Here is a 22,933-nt window from a genome sequence, read left to right as displayed (position 1 = left end):
GTTATTGTTTTCCCTTGTACTACCTCAATGCACTGTTGTAATAATATGATCTGTACAGATGGCATGCAAAACAAAGTTTTTCACTGTACCTCGGTACCTGTGACAATAATAAACCAATTTACCATTAAGAAATACTTTCTGACTGTTTTACACTGTCCTTTACTTCTCAAAGCTAGCCCAGTGAGCAATGTGACAACCAACTGCAGGCTATATTCTGCGGACATGAAGTGGGTTTACTTACTCACTCAGTGAAGTCAAATTAATCAGTCATTATGTTGCAGACTCCCGAGAAGTGACCAGAAATAGACAAAATTGGAATCTGCCACTTCAATCACAATGCAAATGCAACAGGAGCCAGAGTGGCTTCCTTGAATTGAGTGACAGAGTTAACACTGAGCACTTCTTAAGGAACAGCTCACAATGTAACTTGCACTCAGCTTTTAAAATTAATCCCGTTTGAGTTTGGGTGGCTTTAAATGTAAAAAGAATTGTTAGAACACATAATGCAGCGGGTGAAACTTCATGGCATTCTTTTACCAATACCCTTCCTTGAAATCATTGTCTTATTTCTGGAGTGCAGCCAATTGGAAGACTTGACTATGCTGCCTACAGCTGCAGTTCCAAGCTTAAAACTCTGGGACTAATAAAGTACCAATGGCAGCAAGCAACATGAAAAGTATGAATGCTGAGAGTCTAAAATCAAGAACTGACAATTCTAGAAATACGTAGCAGGTCAGGCTGCATCTGTGGAGAGAGAACCAAAGTTAACGCTCCAATCAGTGACTGTTCATGAGAATCATGAAAGATCATTCAAACGAAGCATTAACTCTGTTTCCTTCTCCACAGATGCTGCCTGACCTGCTGAGTATTTCCAACATTCTCTATTTATTTCATGAAGACTATGGGTCTGTTAAGGTCAAATCTCCAACAAGGTAAATGTACGCTGTTCATTGTATTTGCACAGTGGGACTCTGCATTACAAAGATCCATTGTGCAAACTCAATGACTGAAATATATAAGATACTGAAGTGTCTTAACAGAGTGATTGTAGGATTTTGGGGCATCGAAAATTAGGGGTCACTGCTTAAAAATAAGTGATCGCCCATTTAAGGCAGTGATGATATTTCATCTTGGACTCTGTCTTTGAACAAAGGGCACTGGTAACAGAGTGGTTGAATTGTTTTTAAGGTGGTGGTCGATAGATTCTTGATAAGCAAGGAAGTGAAATGTTACCTTGAGTCAATTGGAATGTAGGGTTGAGGTTGCATTCAGATCAGCAATGATCTTGTTAAATGATGAAGCATGCTCCAGTGCTTAATGGCTGCTAGAGAAACAAAGGACTGCAGATGCTGGAATCTGGATGAAAAACACGATGATGCTGGAGGAACTCAGCAGGCCAGGCAGCATCCATGGAGAAAAGCAGGCGGTCAATGTTTCGGGTCAGGACCCTTCTTCAGGACTTAATGGCAGCTCCTGCTCCAAATGTGTATGTGTATGTGTCCACTGAAACCTAGCATTGTGGAAGCAGCACATGATGGAGATGTGAGAAGCAGGAGGGCAGCACACACCGTAGAATAGGAACAAACTGATCCAGTAAGTATGGGCTATAAACGCCCGACATGAACACCCCATACATAGGAGCGAACTCCCATAAATATTATTAAATTCAAATGAGAACCAGTCATGGAAAAAAAACCTGTTTATGTGTAACCTCCCCGCAGTAATCAGACACCATCGTCTCTCAAGAAAACAGGCTGCCAGTTTTACTGTGGGAAGCCACTTAAGAGAGTTACATGGTTAGAAAAGGCCTAAAGGGACATGGGCCAAATGCAGGCAGGTGGGACCAGTTCAGATAGATGTCTTGGTCGGTATGGACCAGTTGGGCCTAAGGGCCTGCTTCTGTGCTGTATGATTCTATGACTCTGTGCTTTGGAAATTGATAAGCAATCATTTCTATTGATACTTGTGCAATGATACTCTATTAAACAGTGTAATGTCCACTGATACTTCAATGCCATCGAAACCAGCCATTGAGCATGGGACATCCTGATTCTGTACCCATGTAACTAGACAGGGGAAGACAGGAAATAAATGTTCATGTTATTTGGCTCTCATCAACACCACTTATTACAATACTGTGGAGTTCTGTTTAACATATCAAGTGATTTTGTGTCTTTTCTGACTTATGAACAAAATTAATGTATCTAAAAACAGAACCCCTTCATAATCCAGAGACAGCCTGGAGTAACTTTTGACAGGTTAAAGCAAATTTCTGAAGACAACTCAGTCTAACTTTATTGCAAATTCATGCAGTAAAGACGATAGTACGGAAAGAACCTGTCCATCGTAAATAATCAACAAAGAAGAATGCTATTTGCCTTGATTAGAAAGCTCTATAAGAACTCTCTCATCAGCTTCTATCAGCTACTCTTTGCCCAGAGTCCTGGATTATTTTTCACTTTTCAAGTATTTATCCAATTGTCTTTTGGAAGTTTCTACTGAATCGGATTCCACCTCCTTGTCAGGTAATGATTTCCAGATCACAACATATTAGGTACAATAAAACATTCTCCTCACGTCCTCTCTGGTTGTTTTACTAATTGATTTAAATCCGTGTCCTCTGGTTGCTGGCCCTCTACCAGTGCAAATAGTTTTTAAATTCCTTCAAAAAAATTAGACAGCCATAAAGTACTAGGGAGAACTTTATTACAGTCTTTTCCCCAGGGTAGGGGAGTCCAAAACTAGGGGAAATAGGTTGAGGGTGAGTGGGGAAAGATTTAAAAGGGACCTGAGGGGCAAATTTATCACACAGAGTGGTGAGTATATTGAACAAGCTGCCAGAGGAAGTGGTTGAGGCATGCATAATAGTATCATTTAAGAAGCACTTGGACAGGTACATGGAGGGGTGGGCTTAGAGGGATATGGGCCGAACACAGGAAATTGGGACTAGCTGGGTGGGCACTGTGGTCGGCATGGACTGGTTGGGCTGAAAGGCCTGTATCCATGCTGTATTGCTCTACCACACTATTATTTACACACACACCTCCACGTATCAATAGCAGAAATGTTGTCCCACTTTTAACCTTGTCTTCACTTGGCATGCTGGCTGCTAGGAAATGCTGTTAATGGGGGTGTGTGTGAAGAGTTTCTGGGAAGGATCGGCCTGAATCGCTTAATTAGGACTATGAAAGCTGGGTTTATTTTTAAAGTGATTTTTGCGCATCATGCTAAGACATTGAAGTTTGTTTCTGATGGTTGCTCACAGGAATGAAGCAGGGAATGTTTCAGGTTCCCTCACACAGTTTCAGAGATGCCCAGTGACAAGCCTGGTATGTAATCTCATGCTTCCCTGAGGTATTTCCTGAAGGCCAGGACTGTGGGAAATGATGATTTCCTTGTGCTACTCAGAAGACCCATGGGATGTTAGTCACCCAGCAGCTGGCCCCTGGTGGGGAGGGGGCAGGGAGGATGCCTATGTCACTTCCTATATTCCATTGGCATGGCATTCTGAGAAATGGTCTCCTCCTTTTCATTCTGCTGTATAACTGATGCTGTAGAACATATAATACAGTACAGCACAGGAACAGGCCCTCTGGTCCACCATGTATGTGCCGACCATGATGCCAAATTAAACCAAACCAATCTGCCTGCACATGATCCATATCCCTCCATTCACTGCCTATTCCTGTGCCTGTCTAAATAAGAGAAATGCCACTATTGTGTCCGTTTCCAACCACCAACCCTGACGGCGTGATCCAGACACCTACCACCCTCTGTGTGGAAAAAAAAACCCACCCCACACATCTCCTTTAAACTTTCCCCCTCTAACCTTAAAGCTACATCCTCTATTATTTGATATTTCTACCCTGGGGAGAAAAACTCTTTCACTATCTACCCTATCTATGCCCCTCATAATTTTATAAACCTCTATCAGGTCTCCCCTCAGCCTCTGTCGGTCAAACTACTCTGCTGAGGATGTGGAATTTCTCACTGCATTGCTCTTCAGCCCCTAAAACAGACTAGTTAACACTTATACCCTTTCTGGGTGGCAGGGATGATATTTCTGGGAACATTAATCATAATCTTTGCTGTAATCTTCATTAATCCTTGCAGTCTGTGCATCCTGCCTTTAAAGTTTCTCCTCAGGAGGGCTTGGAGATCAAATGAGTGAATCTTTCACCTCCAGTTTATATTTATGAATATTCATATTCACTGAGCACTAGGATATTCATAAATATTAGTATTGGTTAGATGATATGCAATGCCAAACAATGTTCTTGGCTTACAGTGTATCCCAGTGATTGGAGTAGAATTATCAAAACTATCAGTAAATGGCAGGACCCTTAGCAGCACTGATGTACAAAGGGATCTTGGGGTCCAAGTCCATAGCTCCCTGAAAGTGGCCATGCAAGTAGATAGGGTGATAAAGAAGGCGTATGGCATGCTTGCCTTTATTGGTCTGGCCACTGAGTATAAGAATCGGGAAGTCATGTTGCAGCCATATAAAAATTTAGTTAGGCCACACTTGGAGTATTCTGTGCAGTTCTAGTCGTCCCATTATAGGAAGGATGTGGAGGCTTTGGAGAGGGTGCGGAAGAGGTTCTGTAGGATGCTGCCTGGCTTATCAGAATCTGAATCAGGTTTATTATCACTGACATGTTGTGAAATTTGTTGCTTTGCAGCAGCAGTACAGTGCAAGACATAAAAGTTTCTAAGTTATAAGAATAAGTAAATAGTGCAAAAGAGGAATAACGAGGTGGTGTTCATGGGTTCATGGACCTTTCAGAAACCTGATGGCGGAGGGGAAGAAGCTGTTCCTGAATTGTGAGTGTGGGTCTTCAGGCTCCTGTACCTCCTCCCTGTTGGTAGTAATGAGAAGAGGGCACGTCCTGGATGGTGAGTGTCCTTAATGATGGATGCCGCCTTCTTGAGGCATAGCCTCTTGAAGGTGCCCATGATAGAGCTGGCTGAGGCTACAACCCTCTGCAGCCTCTTTTGATCCTGCGCATTGGAGCCTCTACACCAAGCAGTGAAGCAACCAGTCAGAATGCTCTCCACTGTACATCTGTAGAAATTTTCAAGAGTCTTTGGTGACATAACAAATCACCTCAAACTCCTAATGAAGTAGAGCTGCTGGCATGCCTTCTTCGTGATTGCATCAACCCAAGATAGATCCTCTGAGATTTTGACACCCAGGAACTTGAAGGCTCTCACCCTTTCCACTACTGTCCCCTCAATGCATACTGGTGAGTTCTCCTGACCGCCTCCTCCTGAAGTCCACAATCAATTCCTTGGTCGTGCTGAGGTTGAGAGCGAGGTTGTTGTTGTGACACCACTCAACCAGCCGATCTATCTCACTCCTGTACACCTCCTCATCGCCATCTGAGATTCTGCCAACAACAGTGAGGTCATCAGCGAAGTTAGAGGGTATTAGCTGTAAGGGGCGGTTGGACAAACTTGGATTGTTTCTCTGGAGCATTGGAGGCTGAGAGGAGAAATGCCAGAAGTTTATAAAATTATGCATAGATTGGGTAGATAGTCAGAGTCGCTTTCGCAGGGTAGAAATGTCAAATACTAGAGGGCATAGCTTTAAGGTGAAAGGGGGAAAGTTTAAGGGAGATGTGCAGGGCAAGTTTTTTACACAGAGTGGTGGGTGCCTGGAACATGCTGCCAGGGGAGGTGGTGGAAGCAGATATGACTGTGGTGTTTAAGAGGCATTTAGACAGGCACATGAACATGCAGGGAGTGGAGGGATATGGGTCATGTGCAGGCAGATAGGTTTAGTTTAAGACGGCATCATGGTCAGCATAGATATTGTAGGCTGAGGGGCCTGTTCCTGTGTTGTTTCTTCAGTGTAAATATCACCAACAACTTGTCCTGTTCCAGCCACATGGATGCAACAGCAAAGAAAGCTCACCAACACATCTTTACTTTACTTCCTCAGAAGGCTAAGGAAATTTGGCACGTCCCTGATGACTCTTACCAATTTTTATAGATGCACCATAGAAGGCATCCTACACAGATACATCACAGCTTGGTATGGCAACTCTCTGCCCAAGACCACAAGAAATTGCAGAGTTGTGAACACAGCCAAGTCCACCACGAAACCCAGTCTCCTCTCCAGGGAGTCTGTCTACACTTCCCGCTGCCTCGGGAAAGCAGCCAACATAATCAAGGACCCCACCCACCCCGGTCATTCTCACTTCTCCCCTCCCTCGTCGGCCAATGGATACAAAAGCCTGAGTGTGTGAACCACCGGAATCAAGGACAGCTTCTGTCCCACTGTTATCAGACTCTTGAACGGACCTCTCATAAATTAAAAGATGAACTCTTGAACTCCCAATCTACCTTGTCCTGGCCCCTGCACTTTATTTGTCTACCTACACTGCACTTTCTCTGTAACTGTAACACTATATTCTGAATTCTATTTTCTCTTTACTACCTCATTGTAATTATGTATGGCATAATCTGTCTGGATGGCACGGAAACAAAAGCTTTTCACTGCCTCTCAGTATAACATTACCAATATTACGAGTATTACTGTTCTATGTTCTAATCTAATTACAGTGGCACTCAGAAGATTCCTGCTGGTTTATCTGCTTGCACCACTTCCATGATCATTTTTCACCAATGCAAATACACATGAAATTCCCAGAGAACAGTGTATCTATGTTAAAAGGTCAGGGAATATTTTTTTTTAAAGATGTAACGGTTCAATAAAGCACAGCAAGGAAATTTAGGTAAATATCTCTGTAGTAAAGAGGGTATCTTTTGCAGACTCCTGGGTTCATAAACACTTAATGTTGCTGCACAAATAAAATGATTCCGGTAACCAACCGAGGTAGTGCAATTGATCAATAGTTCAAGTTCGTCACTAGAACCATAGAACCATAGAACAATACAGCACAGAAAACAGGCCATTTGACCCTTCTAGTCTGTACTGAAACGTTATTCCGCTAGTCCCACTTCCCTGCACCCAGTCCATAACCCTCCAGACCTCTCCTTTCCATATATCTATCCAATTTATTCTTAAAGCTTAACAGTGAGCCCGCATTTACTACATCAGGTGGCAGCCCGTTCCACACTCCCACCACTCTCTGAATGAAGAAGTTCCCCCTAATCTTCCCCCTAAACCTTTCCCCTGTCACCCTAAAGCCATGTCCTCTCATACTTATCTCTCCTAATCTAGGTGGAAAGAGCCTACTCGCATTAACTCTGTCTATGCCCCTTATAATTTTGTAAACCTCTATCAAATCTCCCCTCATTCTTCTACGCTTCAAGGAATAAAGTCCTAACCTGTTCAACCTTTCCTTGTAACTCAGCTCCTGAAGACCCGGCCACATTCTAGTAAATGTTCTCTGCACTCTTTCAATCTTACTGATATCCTTCCTATAGTTAGGTGACCAGAACTGCACACAATACTCCAAATTTGGCCTCACCAGTGACTTATACAACCTTACCATAACATCCCAACTCCTATACTCAATACTTTGATTTATGAATGCCAGGATGCCAAAAGCCTTCTTTACAACCCTGTCTACCTGTGATGCCACTTTCAGGGAATTATGTATCTGAACTCCCAGATCCCTTTGTTCCTCTGCACTCCCCAGTGCCCTACCATTTACTGTGTATGTCCTACCTTGATTTGTCCTTCCAAAATGCAACACCTCACACTTGTCTGCATTAAATTCCATCTGTTATTTTCTGGCCCATTCTTCCAGTTGGTTGCAAGCTTTGAAATCCTTCCTCGCTGTCCACTACGCCTCCAATCTTAGTGTCATCAGCAAACTTGCTGATCCAATTTACCACATTATCATCTAGATCATTGATGTAGACAACAAACAACAATGGCCCCAGCACAGATCCCTGAGGCGCACCACTAGTCACAGGCCTCCAGTCTGAGAAACAATCATCTACTACCACTCTCTGTCTTCTCCCACACAGCCAATTTCGAATCCAGTTTACAACCTTTCCATGGATACCTAGTGACTGAACCTTATGAATTAACCTCCCATGTGGGACCTTGTCAAAGGCCTTACTAAAGTCCATGTAGACAACATCCACTGCCTTTCCTTCATCTACTTTCTTGGTAACCTCCTCAAAAAACTCTACAAGATTTGTTAAACACGATCTACCACGCACAAAGCCATGCTGACTATCCTTAATCAGCCCTTGGCTGTCCAAATACTTGTATATCCGATCTCTCAGAATACCTTCCAATAATTTACCTACTACTGATGTCAGGCTCACCGGCCTGTAATTACCTGGTTTACTTTTAGAGCCTTTTTTAAACAACGGAACAACGTGAGCTACCCTCCAGTCCTCCGGCACCGCACCCGTGGCTAAGGACATTTTAAATATATCTGCCAGGGCCCCTGCAATTTCTACACCAGTCTCTCTCAAGGTCCAAGGAAATATCTTGTCAGGCCCGGAGGATTTATCTACCTTTATTTGCTGTAAAGCAGCAAGCACCTCCTCCTCTTTAATCTCTATATGTTCCATGACCGTACTGCTTGTTTCCCTTCCTTCCATATCCTCTATGCCCATTTCTTGAGTAAATACTGATGCAAAAAATCTGTTTAAGATCTCCCCCATCCCCTGAGGCTCCACACATAGACGTCCACTCTGATCTTCTAGGGGACCAATTTTGTCCCTTACTACCCTTTTACTCTTCATATACTTGTAGAAACCCTTTGGGTTTACCTTTACATTTCTGCCAAAGCAGCCTCATGTCATCTTTTTGCCTCCCTGATTTCCTATTTTAGTATTTTCTTACATTTTCTATACTCTTCAAGTACCTCATTTCTTCCTAGTTGCCTATACCTGCTATACACCTCTCTCTTTTTCTTAACGAGAGCACCAATATCTTTTGAAAACCAAGGTTCTCTATGCTTGTTAACTTTGCCTTTAATCCTGGCAGGAACATGCAAACTCTGTACTCTCAAAATTTCACCTTTGAAGGCCTTCCACTTACTGAACACATCCTTGCCAGAAAACAACTTATCCCAATCCACTTTTCCTAGATCCTCTCTCATTTCCACAAAATTGGCCTTTCTCCAATTTAGAACCTCGACCCGAGGACCAGACCTGTCCTTATCCATAATTAACTTGAAACTAATGACATTATGGTCACTGAACCCAAAATGCTCACCTACGCATACTTCTGTCACCTGACCTGTCTGGTTCCCTAATAAGAGATCAAGTATTGCATTCTCTCTCGTTGGTACCTCTATATATTGATTTAGAAAACTTTCCTGAACACATTTGACAAATTCTAAGCCATCCAGTCCTTTCACAGTGTGGGAGTCCCAGTCAATACGTGGAAAGTTAAAATCCCCTACTATTACAACTTTCTGTTTCTTGCATCGGTCTGCTATCTCACGACAGATTTGTTCCTCCAATTCTCTCTGACTATTGGGCGGTCTATAATACAACCCTATTAGTGTGGCCACACCTTTCCTGTTCCTCAGCTCCACCCATATGGCCTCTGTAGACGAGCCCTCCGGGCTGTCCTGTCTACGCACAGCTGTGATCTGTTCCCTGACCAGTAATGCCACTCCTCCCCCTTTCATCCCTCCCCCTCTATCACGTCTGAAACAACGGAATCCCAGAACATTAAGCTGCCAGTCCTGCTCCTCCTTCAACCAGGTCTCACTAATAGCAATAATGTCGTAATCCCACGTGCCAATCCACGCCCTAAACTCACCTGCCTTACCTACAATACTCCTTGCATTGAAATAGATGCACCTTAGAACATTTCTGTTATGTACAAACCTTTTGTTTCTGTCTATACCTGCAGTCCTTGCATGTCTATTATCTTCCTCCACCTCACTATCTACTCTAACACTCCGGTTCCCCTCCCCCTACAAATCTAGTTTAAACCCCCCGGAGCAGCACTAGCAAACCTACCCACAAGTATGTTAGTCCCCCTCCAGTTCAGGTGCAAACCGTCCCTTCGGAACAGGTCCCACCTTCCCTAGAATAAGGCCCAATTGTCTAGGAACATGAAGCCCTCTCTCCTGCACCATCTCCTTAGCCACGTATTTTAGGTACTGCTTGTAGTATTTTAGGTAGTGTAGGTACTGCTTGCAGACTTGAAGGCATTCATTTGAGATTGGTACATGTGGAAATACCACAAGCTTATTTTGCATGTCTGTTTTATTTTAACAAAGGCTGCAACATATTGTCAACAGGCTGCGTGATACTGAGTCACAGCCTTTTTGATTTAAACCATAACTAGCATGCTCAAGGGTGATTGCAGGGCAAGACAGCAACTGCTACTATAAGTGTCATCTTACAATGCAAAATTGCCACAGAGTGGCAGCCCACATTGTGTTTGTTGGGAATTGACTTCACAAAGTCAACATGTTCCAGTTATTCTTCAAGACAGCTCTCCCAAAAATAGGCTAGAAATTCTTAGTAAATGAAGTAACAGAAAAGGGAAGTATACTTGGTGCCAACTGGGTCTAGATCTCCACTTGCTTCCACATGTGTTTCTGGTTGGAGTCTTCCCCAGAGTAGATTGATCAGTGGTAGCTCTCCTGCTTAAATGTTTTGAGACTCATTTTTAGAGAATAAAAATGAAAACAGAAAATTCTGGACACACTCAGCAGGTCAGGAATTATTGCCAACAGCGCCCTTCTCTTGTTAAAATGCTTGGACTACTGTCTTGTCATAACCAACACCTTGTTACATCACAGGGACAAGCATAAAATCCTAAGGCAAAAACCCCCAGTCCAAACTCTGGTACCAATCAGATTATATCATCATCCGAATGAAAGATCTCAAAGACGTCGACATCATCCATGCCCTGGCAAGTACTGAGGAATGGTAGAGCCCTGGAGAGTGTTGCAGAACAGAGAGACTCAGAGATACGGGTACATAATTCCCTGAAAGTGGCAACACAGGTAGACAGGGTGACGAAGAGGCGTATGGCACACTTGCCTTCATCAGTCGGTGCATTCAGTACAGGAGTTAGGATGGCATGAGACTACACTTGGAGTATTGTGTGCAGTTCTGGTCGCCCAGCTATAGGAAGCTTTAGGCTAAGACAGCAGAGAAAAGGTTCACAAGAAAGTTGCTGGGACTGGAAGGTTGAGTTATAGGGAGAGGCTGGATAGGCTGGGACTGTTTTCCCTGCAGCGAAGGAGGCTGAGGGGTGACCTTATAAGACCATGAGGGGCATCAATAAGGTGGATGGTCACAGCCTTTGTCCCAGCATAGGGGAGTCTAAACCTAGAGGGCATAGGTTTAAGGTGAGAGGGGAAGAATTTAAAGGGGATCTGAGGGGCAACTTTTTCACACAGAAGATGGTAGGTATATGGAACAAGCTGTCAGAGGAAGTGGTAGAGGCAGGTAAAATTAAAACATTTAAAAGGCATTTGGACAGGTACAGGGATAGGAAAGGTTTATGGGGACATGGGCCAAACACAGGGGAAATGGGAGTAGCTCAGATAGGCACCTTGGTCGGCAATCAAATTGCAATGAAGGGCATGTTTCTGTGCTGTATAACTCTGTGACTCAAAGGCTGCTGGACTGATCACAGCCTAATCCACTCTATTGGATCCATTAACTTGGCTTCACAACATCAAAATGGAGACACAAGAGACTGAAGATGCTGGAATCTGGAGCAACACAAAAAGCGCTGGAGGAACTGAATCCATTGGTGTTACTTATTGCATCCGTTGCTCCCGGTGCGGCCTCCTCTACATCAGTGAGACTGGACACAGATTGGGGGACTGCTCCATCGTGCACCTTCGCTCCGTCCGCTGTGCCAGCTAGGATCTCCCAGTGGCCGGCCATTTCAATTCCACTTCCCATTCCCACACCGACATGTCTGTCCATGGCCTCCTCCCTGGCCAGCTCACGGCCAAACAAAGATTAGAGGAACAACGCCTCATATTCTCCCTCGGCAGTCTCTAACCTGGTTGGCATGAACATAGAATTCTCAAACTTCTGGTAACCGCTCCCCCTCTGTCCCTGTATCCCTTATTTTTCTTTCTTCTCTCTCCTCCTGATCCAACTGGCCCCCATCACCCCCGTGTCTTTCTCCACCCCCACCCTCTCCACCTGCCCATCACCCACACACTCCTCCCACCGGTTCCCCTCCCCACCTCCCTCCCTTTATTCCATGCCCCATCGTCGTCTCCTATCAGATTCCATCATCCTCAGCCCTTTGTCACTTCCACCTATCACCTCCTAGCTTCTGACATCATTCCCTCCTGCACCTGCCTATCAAGCCCCTCACCCAGATCCACCTGCCAGCTCTTGCTCCACCCTTTCCCTCCACCTGTTTACTGGCCACCTCCCCTCTTTCTTTCCAGTCCAGGTGAAGGGTCTCCATCCAAGATGTCAACTGTCCATTTCCCTCCACAGAAGCTGCCTGACCTGATAAGTTCCTCCAGCTCTTTTTGTGTTGCTTCACAACATCAAAGTCAACAGAAACGCTGCAACAAAAAAGGTCAATGTCAAAGTTCTCAGGGACTCCAGAAAGGCAGCTCTTCTCAGACAGGGTGTCATCAGCAACTGGTCGGTTCCCAGCCAACAGTAGTCACAGCCCACAGGCTCCTCTGTAGTCATTCATAATTGGCACCTGTGAAGAGAAGCTTCAGTTCTCTAAGCAAGAAAAACCTGAACTGGTTTGATGAGCATGACCATTCTGTAAGGGGGAATGAACAGCTGTACAGATACCGGAAGGCAGAGGTCCAGCAGAAACCTATGACCTAAAGAACAGTTGATGGACGGAAAGAGCACAGGAGGCTCAGCAACTCAATGACAGCTACGACACATGTGAATTCTTCAGCGCTTTTCAAAGCCACTTACAGTCTAAATGTCCAAGGCCCCACCCTGAGAGCTAAAAACAGAGATGAATACATCAAGGACAGAGAGACACTCGCTGCCCACTTGAAAATCTCTCAACCACAACTCTGCTGTTAAGTGTGTTGAATCACATCCCAAGGAGTCTATTCAGTCCTGCCTTACCACAGCTCCTGATGGACAAGAAGTCAAAAAGGCCAGCTCTGTGCTCAATGGCAGCTGGAACTCCATTGAAAACACATCACAAAATCAAAGTGGAAAAGTCTGGGCAAAACTTACTTTGCTTAAATCTTCCAGTTCTCCGGCAGCTTAACCCAATGGTCTTCAAAGAAATAAGTGGAAACTCACAAGGAAGAGGTCAGTGTTGCTTTACTCACTTGAAAGGAGAGCAGGACCTCTCCTCCTGGCTTCAGAGTTAGTTGCTGCTGCCTTGTCCTCAACATCATCCCCGCAAGCCCTCAATCATTCCCACTGCCCCACCGGAAGCCACCCAAGGCTTCCAGATCCAAATTGAGAACCTTCAAATGGAAGAGGTGCTCTGGGACAACCAAAGTACCAGCAGCTCACTGGCTAAACAATAAGGACATCCAGTGTCAATTTGACATGTTCCCTACTTTGGAATGAATGAACACTTAAACATAGAACATACAGAACAGGAACATGCCTTCAGCCCATGATGCCAACCATGATGCCAAATTAAACTAATCCCATCTGTCTGCACGTGGTTTATATCCATCCATCCCCTGCCTGTTCACATGCCTGTGCAAATGGCTCTTCAACATTGCCATCGTATCTGCTCCTCCACCTCTCCTGGCAGTGCGTTCCGGACACCTACTTTGCTGACTTCCTGCTTGTTTCTAGCCTAATACACTTTAGTACATGCGGAAGTGTTACAAGCTACACTCTAAAATAAACTGTTGATTAATTTGATTAATTAAGAGATCATCACTTTGCCAGTCTTAGGTCTTGGAAAAGAGCAGCAACTTCCCGTGTAGGTGCTCTTCACAGCTCACACTAAACAGCACACACTGCCATGAGCTTATTAACAGACACAGTAAACATTTACAGTGTGCAGTGGGAATATACAATATACATGCATCTAATGCAGTTGCCAGGTATGTATGCCTCAGATTATTTACCTGCACTATAAATTGGCTAAGGTATAAACAGAAAATACTGGAAGGACTCAGCAGGTCCAGTAGCACCCATGGAGAGGGAAACAAAATTAGTATTTTAGTCAATTACCTTTAATCAGAACAAGGAACAGTCAAAAAGTTGTAGTGCTGGTTGGGAAAGCATGGTGAAGGATTGTTAATCACAGTCGATCTGTTTAGAAGAGACATAAGTCGGAGGAGGTGGATGAAAATAGGAGAGAAATAAAAGACCGACAATGTTGGAACTGTGAAACACCAATGTTGAATTGCTGTAGCTTGAGTTTAAATTGAATTTCACTGGAACGCTGTGTAAGAGGATAACATTGGAATTGGAATTGGTTTATTATTGTCACTTGTACTGAGGTACAGTGAAAAACTTGTCTTGCATACCGTTCATACAGATCAATTCATTGCACAGTGTATTGAGGTAGTACAAGGTAAAACAATACAGAATATAGTGTCACAGCTACAGAGAAAGTGCAGTGCAGGTAGACAATAAGCTGCAAAGTCACAACAATGTAGATTGTGAGGTCAAGAGTCCATCTCATCATACTAGGGAACCGTTCAGTAGTCTTGTAACAATGGGATAGAAGCTGTCCTTGAGCCATGTGGTACGTACTTTCAGGCTTTTGTATCTTCTGCCCGATGGGAGAGGAGGAGAAGAGATAATGTCCGGGGTGGGTGGGGTCTTTGATTATGTTGGCTGCTTTACCGAGACAGCGAGAAGTGTAGACAGAGTCCATGGAGGGGAGGCTGATTTCCGTGATGCGCTGGGCTGTGTCACAACTCTCTGCAGTTTCTTGTGGTCCTTGGCAGAGCAGTTGCCATACTAAGCCGTGGTCCATCCAGATAGGATGCTTTCTGGGGTGCATCGATAAAAGTTGGTGAGTGTCAAAGGAACATGCCAAGTTTCTTTAGCCTCCTGAGGGAGGAGAGGAGCTGGTGAGCTTTCTTGGCCAATAGCGTCTACATGGTTGGACCAGGACAGGCTATTGGTGATGTTCACTCCTAGCAACTTGAGACTCTCAACCTCAGCACTGTTGATCTAGACAGGAGTATGTGCACCGCCCCCCTTCCTGAAGTCAATGACCAGCTCTTCTGTTTTGCTGACATTGAGGGAAAGGTTGTTGTCATGACACCATGTCACTAAGCTCTCTATCTCCTTCTTGTACTCCGACTCATCGTTATTTGAGATATGGCCCACTATGGTGGTATCATCTGCAAACTTGTAGATGGAGTTAGAGCAGAATCTGGACACACAGTCATGAGTGTATAGGGAGTAGAGCAGAGGGCTGAGGATGCAGCCTTGTGGGGCACCAGTGTTGAGAATAATCGTGCCGGAGGTGTTACTGCCGATCCTCACTGACTACGGTCTGTTGATCAGGAAGTCAAGGATCCAGTTGCAGAGGGAGGTGTTGAGTCCCAGGTCTCGGAGTTTGGTGATGAGTTTGCTTGGAATTATAGTATTGAAGGCGGATCTGTAGTCAATATACAATAGCCTAATGTAGGTGTCATTACCGTCCAGATGCTCCAGAGATGAGTATAGGGCCAGGGAGATGGAGTCCACCGTAGACCTGTTTCGGCGGTAGGTGGATTACAGTTAGTCAGGGTTTTCTGGGAGGCTGGAGTTAATGCGTGTTATGACCAGCCTCTCGAAGTATTGTATGATGGTGGATGTCAGAGCCACCGGGCTGTAGTCATTAAGGCACATTATCTTGTTTTCCTTAGGTACCATCAGAGGTCAAAGTGCAAATGCAATGGAGGATTAAAGTGAAGGGTAACTGGAAGCTTAGGGTCAACCTTGTGGTCTGATTAAGTTGGAGATGGTGACAACCATACAGATTCCCAGGACTGTGGCACTGTCATATGAGGAGTGTTTCGTACAACTAGATTTGCATTCTCTGGACTTCAGAGGAATGAAAAGGGATCTAAGTGAAAACTCAAAATTCTGACAGGACAAGACAGACTGGATGGAAGGAAGGTGTTTCCCCTGGCTGTGGTGTAGAATAAAGGGACATGTTCTTAGGATGTAAATTAAGATATTTAGGACTGAAGTGAGGAGAAATTTCTTCATTCAGAGGGTGATAAAACTGTGGAGATCACTACTTTAGAGGGCTTTACAGATTAGAACATGGAACATACACAGGAACAGGCCCTTCAGCCCACCATGATGCCAATCCAAACTAATCCCATCTGCCTGCATTTAAGTCTATATCCCTCCATTCCCTGTCTGTTCATGGGTCTGCCTAAATATCTCTTAAATGTTGCTGTCATATCTGCTTCCACCACCTCCCCTGGCAGCATGTTCCAGGCACCTCCCACCCTCTGTGTGAAAAAACTTGCCTTGCAAGTCTCCTTTAAGCTTCCCAACTCTCACCTTAAACCTATGACCTCTAGTATTTGACATTTCCACCCTGGGAGAAAGACCCTGACTATTTACCCTATCTATGCATCCCATAATTTTATAAACTTCCATCAGATCACCCCACAGCCTCCGACGCTCCAAAGAAAAGAATCCATGTTTGTCCAACTTTTCCTTATAGATGCTCCTCTCCAATCCAGGCAACAACCTCTTCAAAGCCTCCACAGCCTTCCTATAGGGTGGCAAACAGAACTGCACACAATCCTCTACATGTGGCCTAACTAAGGTTTTATACAGCTGCAATATGACTTCCCCAACTTTTATACCCCAACTGATGAAGGCAAGCATGCCTTATGTCTCCTTTGTCACCTAATCCACTTGTGTTATCACTTTCAGGGAGTCATGGACAGGGTAAATGGAGAGAAACTGTCCCCACCGGTGCATGTGTCAAGAACTAGGGGACACTGTGAAAGTGATTCGAAACAGAACTAAAAGTGATGTGAGGGAAGTTATTCTAACTCAGCGCGTGGTCGGGAATGCATTGCCAGCAGTAGTACTGTAGGCAGATTCAGTTGCAGCGTTCAAAAGAAAGCTAGGTACGAATCTGAAAGGAAAGAATTTCCAGGGCTCTGGGGAATGGGTGGGGAAGTGGAACTAGCTGGAAAGAGCAAGTACAGACCTGGTGGGTCAAATGGCCTTTTTCATGCCCTAACCGTTCTGTGAGTCTGCAGGTTTTGCTTTTTGAAACCGGATCAGATGCATGCCCCCCAAAGCGGAGGTGAAGATGCAGTTCAACACTTGTAGTAGATAGAGCGAGCATACAGAGCAATGGAGACACAAGAGACTGCAGATGCTGGAACCTGAAGCAACAAACACTCTGCTGGAGGAACTCAGTAGGTCGAGCAGCATCTGTGGGAGGAAAGGAATTGTCGACATTTCGGGTCGAAACCCTGCATTAGGACTCGACCCAAAACGTCAATTCCTTTCCTCCCACAGATACTGCTCGACGCCCGTTAGGTTCCTCCAGCAGATTGCTTGTTGCTAACATACAAACCAATGTTACATCCCCCCTTCTCTCCTATCAGATTCCAGCGTCTGCAACCCTTAGTTGCTTCCACCTTTCACCTCCCAGCCCCTATCGTTATTCCACCCTTTCCCGTCCACCTCCATCTGCCAATCACCCCTCCCCACCTTGATCCACCTCTGACTTGCTGGCTCCTGCTCTTCCCCTTCCCTCCCCTTTTTTATGCTAGCTATCTCTCAGCCCAGATGGAGGGTCTCGACCTGAAACGTCGACTGTCTATCTCCCTGCACAGATGCTGCCTGACCCTCTGAGTTCCTCCAGTACCTTGCGTGTTGCTAATCGACGTTACTTTGTGTTCCATATCTGAAGACAAATAATGAAATGATGAGTGATATTAGAATAAGATTAACTTGATCTAGCAGTTAACCTCCTCACAACTGTAAGACGTACAGTGGAATACTCTGCCTAGGTTCATGTATGAATGATTGCTATTTTGGAGAGTTACCATAGGGACTACCATGGTACCAATCTCCTATTAAAGTTTCAGTAAAGGGGAGAAATATTATGTAATGATGTTTTGTCTAACTCATGTGAAGAATAGCCTTAAAAAGGAACTATTTGAATATGATGTTAATCCAACTTCATTTTTAATGGAGCGTGAACTGGAAAGCAGCTTGTAAAGGATGAAACGTCTATGTGACGTCTGTTTTTTAAGTCTTCCAAATCACGGCAGCTGAGGGGGTACTTTAAACTCCTAAATAAAATCAGCCTTGTGTGCCTGCTTTAAAACAGATTTTCCATTGTTTAGGTCATTTGTCATGATATATGGAAAACTACTCCCTGGGTTTTGTCTGTGCTTGTGTGTTAACATAATCATAAAGGATTCCTTTGGAGAGTGAGAGACCTCTGTTTGTGTGGCCCTACCTAGGCTGCTGAGAAGCAAATTGAATTAACTCTCATTAAACAGCCACGGCAGCTAATGCTCAAAGAATCCCCATGTGGCTTAAGTGCTGATAGATAAGAACAGGTTTGGAAATAAATCAAAAAGCAGTCCAAATCTGATGAGAATAGACCACACGCCAATGTCCCTACAAACGGAATAAAAAAATTTTTGACTAAATAAGTCAGGTTGTTCTATAAACATTTAAGATGTTGAATTAGTAAGGTGTCATGGGTGGATAGTTGAATAAAAAGTCAGTTCCCTGCCTGACGGTTTTTGTGAAGAATTATGTTGGAGGTGAGGCAGCAGATGAAATTGATACCTGCACACATTTTACTTAATACTTGGCATTAGCTTCAGTTCCTGTGTTTTTTTGATTAAATATTTTGAGTAAAAGAGAGACCGTGAGCAAATGAACTTTGTTTTTTATGAAACCAAATCCTGGGAAAAGGAATAATTAGCATAGTACAGGACACCACCATGCACCAAAAGAACAAAGACTGAGAAATTTGTTGAGCAGAAAGTAAGTTCTGAGATCTTTTTTCCTATTCTCCAAAGGTGTCAGAACAGCAAATGAGCTGACAGTACGGAAGCAGAGATTAACGACAGTGAATGCAGCAAAGAAGAAGGCAGGCTGCTGGCATCCAGTTGATAATAATAAAGATATATGTGGAGGGTAACCTCAAGCAGATCTAGTTTAAAAGGCTTAGGTTCAGACTGCAGATCTCAACCTAAGCTGCAGGAATATCGACTGCCTGGCTGATAAGCAAAAGCAAGAACACTGATGATGTGGAAGGGATGAGAGAGGACGACAGGTTCCTGTTACATGGAACAATGGTTGCTCTCCAAGTATAGTGCCTGTCATCCTACTGATTCTCCAAGAGCACTCTAGTACCCTGGAACCTCCCTTCGCTAGTTGAGCATTTCCCCTGCAACACTCATGGTTTGTTTGGGCTACAAGGTAGAATATTGGCTCAAAAAACAAACTGCTGGAAGAACTCAGCAAGTCAAGTAGCAACTGTGGAGGCAAAGGGATAGTAGACATCTCAAGTCGAGACCCTGCATCAGGATCGTGCTGATACAGATGCAGCATTGGTTGTCAGACGCAGCATTTTGACACATTCTCCACTGAGGGAGGTCAACACTCATTTCATGTTGGAATGGTGGTGAATCCTCCATGCTTGACAGTGAATGGAGGCTTATCAAGAATATAATCAAGTAAAACATTAGCCTTCTTCTGTAGCTTGGCCTATCGACATCTTTGAAAGAACTATCAGCTCACAGTCTGCACAATCATTTACTTCAACCCTGGACTTTTTGTGCCCGAGACTGAAAGAAACTGCAGAGAGTTGTGGCCACAGCTCAGCACATCACAGAAACCAACCATCCCTCCATGGACTCTGTCCACACTTCTCACTGCTTTGGTAAATCAGTCAACATAATCAAAGACTCCACCCACCCTAGATTTTTTCTATTCTGCCCCCTCCCATCAGGCAGAAGATACAAAAGCCTGAAGGCACGTACCATCAGGCTCAAGGACAGTTTCTATCCCACTGACTATTGAACGGTCCCCTAGTACGATAAAATGACTTCTTGACCCTATACACTCATGACTGTGTGGCCAGATTCTGCTCTAACTCCATCTACAAGTTTGCAGATGATACCACCATTGTAGGCCATATCTCAAACAGTGATGAATCGGAGTACAAGAAGGAGATAGGGAGCTTAGTGGAATGGTGTCATGACAACAACCTTTCCCTCAATGTCAACAAAACTAAAGAGCTGGTCATTGACTTCAGGAAAGGGGGCGGTGTACATACACCTGTCTACATCAATGGTGCTGAGGTCGAGAGGGTTGACAGCTTCAAGTTCCCGGGAGTGAACATCACCAACAACCTGTCCTGGACAAACCATGTGGATGCCATGGCCAAGAAAGCTCACCAGCGCCTCTACTTCCTCAGGAGGCTAAAGAAATTTGGTTTGTCACCCTTTGACTCTCACCAACTTTTACTGATGCACCATATAAAGCATCCTATCAGGATGTATCACGGCTTGGTATGGCAACTGCTCTGCCCAAGACCGCAAGAAGCTGCAGAGAGTTGTGGACACAGCCCAGAGCATCACAGACACCAGTCTCTCCTCCTTGGACTCTGTCTTTACCGCTCATTGTCTTGGTGAAGCAGCTAGCATAATCAAAGACCCCACCCACCCGGGACATTCTCTCTTCTCTACTCTTCCATCGGGTAGAAGATACAGGTGCCTGAGGGCATGTACCACCAGACTTAAGGACAGCTTCTACCCCACTGTGATAAGACTATTGAACAGTTCCCTTATACAATGAGATGGACTATGACCTATGACCTCATGACCTCACCATCTACCTTGTTGTGACCTTGCACCTTATTGCACTGCACTTTCTCTGTAGCTGTGACACTTTATTCTGTACTGTTATTGTTTTTACCTGTACTACATCAGTGCGCTCTGTACTAACTTGATGTAACTGCACTGTGTAATGAATTGACCTGTAAGATCCATTTGTAAGACAAGTTTTTCACTGTACCTCGGTACAAGTGACAATAATAAACCAATACCAATACCAATACCAATACAAACTACCTCATTAGAGCCCTTGCATCTTATTGTCTACCTACACTGCACTTTCTCTGTAACTGTAACACTTTATTCTGCATTCTGTTTTCCCTTGTACTACCTCAATGCACTGTTGTAATGAAATGATCTGTATGGATGCCATGCAAAACAAAGTTTTTCATTGTACCTTGGTATATGTGACAATAATAAACCGATTTACCAATTTAATTTACTTGTGTTCAGTGTCTCACCATGCGCTCCAATCTCTCCCAGCCTGTCCAAAGCATTGGCTGAAGATGCTATGAAAATTTCTCTTAGATCTATGATTACTGAATGCTCAGTGGCAGATATAAACACAATTAATTTTGATCATTTTTTAATTCCAGTGTTTTTCACTGGAATTCTCTTTCCTTACATTTTTCTTTGATAAAATGTGTTTTCAGAAAAGCTTGAGTTCATGGTCTCATGTTTTCAACCACTGATCAAAATATCAGTCTTCGGATGACTCCGACTACTTTTTGCAACCTCAGCAAATCTCCCCATTAAAAGGTAACATCTGATATTGAGAAATAACTACTTGCAGTGCCGGATACCCTGTGGATGGATGCAGCCAGCAGAAATGATACAGCAATCTTTAAACAAATGTGTTGGAGCCAGCTCAACTTTACATACTGCCTCCACTACAGTGAACATGTGCAGATTAAACATGCGCCACGATCCTTAAATCCATTTTCAGGGCCTAGTATATTTCTTCCTCTTCATTTTTGTGATCCTGTCCACATCAGTGAGGTATCAATTTGCAATATTTTACAGTGTCAATGTAATTTACTTACTAATTTTATTCCTGGCCTGGTTCACTTTTTCTCCAAGTGATTTTGCTTCTGTGAACCTAGCGAAAAAAATGAATAGGACTAGATAAAGATAAGGTCTTTGATCAGTAAATACTCACTGTTACAGATAAACCTTCACCCATTTTGATTATTTACTCAGCTAAGTGCAGCTCGGAGGAACTTTCATCCCTTATATTTTCCCTTGGTGACAGCAAGGAGCGTCACCCTTGCTGGACTGCATTCAATTTGATTTTAATGCAGTGGCTGATATTCCAGACAATGGCATCATGCTTAATCCCTGAATACAAATGGCAGAAAACTCATGGAGCCTTTGTCCTGCTTACATTAACTTAAGACTCCCCAAAGCCAAAAAAAGCCAGGTCTTCTCCAAATGCTGGAAATACTCAGCAAGTTGGGCAGCATCCGTGGAAAGAGAAACTGAGTCAATGTTTCAGGTTGCTGTCCTGGCTCTAAGATGTTATCTCTGTTTCTCTCTTCACAGATGCTGTCTGGTCTGCTGAGCATTTGTAGTATTTGCAGTTTATTAGTTATCTACAGCTTTTCTGTGTTTTGATTAAATCAAGGTCTTGCCTGCGCCTGTAGATGGTATAAGTGTGGCAATACCTCATTTTAATAGTCTTTTCAAATCCCTTTGTAACATTGACCTTTCTTGTCCCTGTAACAACCTCAAGCATGAGAGCCTTATGATTCCAGCTCTCGTCCAATTCCTCCTCCTGTGCATCCCAGATTTTAATCACTCCACCTTTGGTGGTCATGTCTTAAGCTGCCTGAGCTCTCTTAAGTTATGGAGTTCTCTCTCTCTCTCTGTCGCTCTACCTCTTGCTCTTCCTTTAAGACACTCCTTAAACCCAGTTTACCTTCATGTGTGTTTATGTGGCTTGGTGTCAAATTCTGTTTGATAACACACCTGCGAAGTGTCTAGGGCTGTTTTACTGTACTAAGTGTGAGAGTTGTTGTTGTATCGACATACTTGAACTGTGCTTGGACCACTTATGAACTTCCTCTATTCACCTTCAATTGCTGATGAGCTGTTATGTGGTAGGAAGCAGATACACTTCACAAAAACTCAACTCTTGGCTGACATTTCCAAATTGTATTAATTTCAGTGCCTTATCCAGCCAATAGAATACTAATGGGCCTCCATGGAGAAGCTCTTAAAACAGTTTTTTTTTAAACGAAGACTTCTTAAGTTTTTTT

General features: G+C 44.0%; 1 protein-coding gene across 1 annotated transcript in view; it reads right to left on the bottom strand.

Moving 5' to 3' along the window:
- Window positions 1-22,933, bottom strand: part of kif6 (kinesin family member 6) — a 431,738-nt gene that overhangs the window by 135,999 nt on the left and 272,806 nt on the right. The window contains exon 15 of the mRNA XM_052024853.1: window positions 21,719-21,774. Coding sequence (XP_051880813.1) covers window positions 21,719-21,774 — 56 coding nt within the window. The remainder of the gene's footprint in view (window positions 1-21,718; window positions 21,775-22,933) is intronic.

The sequence above is a fragment of the Pristis pectinata genome, chromosome 10, assembly GCF_009764475.1.
Source record: "Pristis pectinata isolate sPriPec2 chromosome 10, sPriPec2.1.pri, whole genome shotgun sequence".
Classification (NCBI taxonomy): Eukaryota; Metazoa; Chordata; class Chondrichthyes; order Rhinopristiformes; family Pristidae; genus Pristis; species Pristis pectinata.
This window is presented reverse-complemented; position numbering and strand designations above follow the sequence as displayed.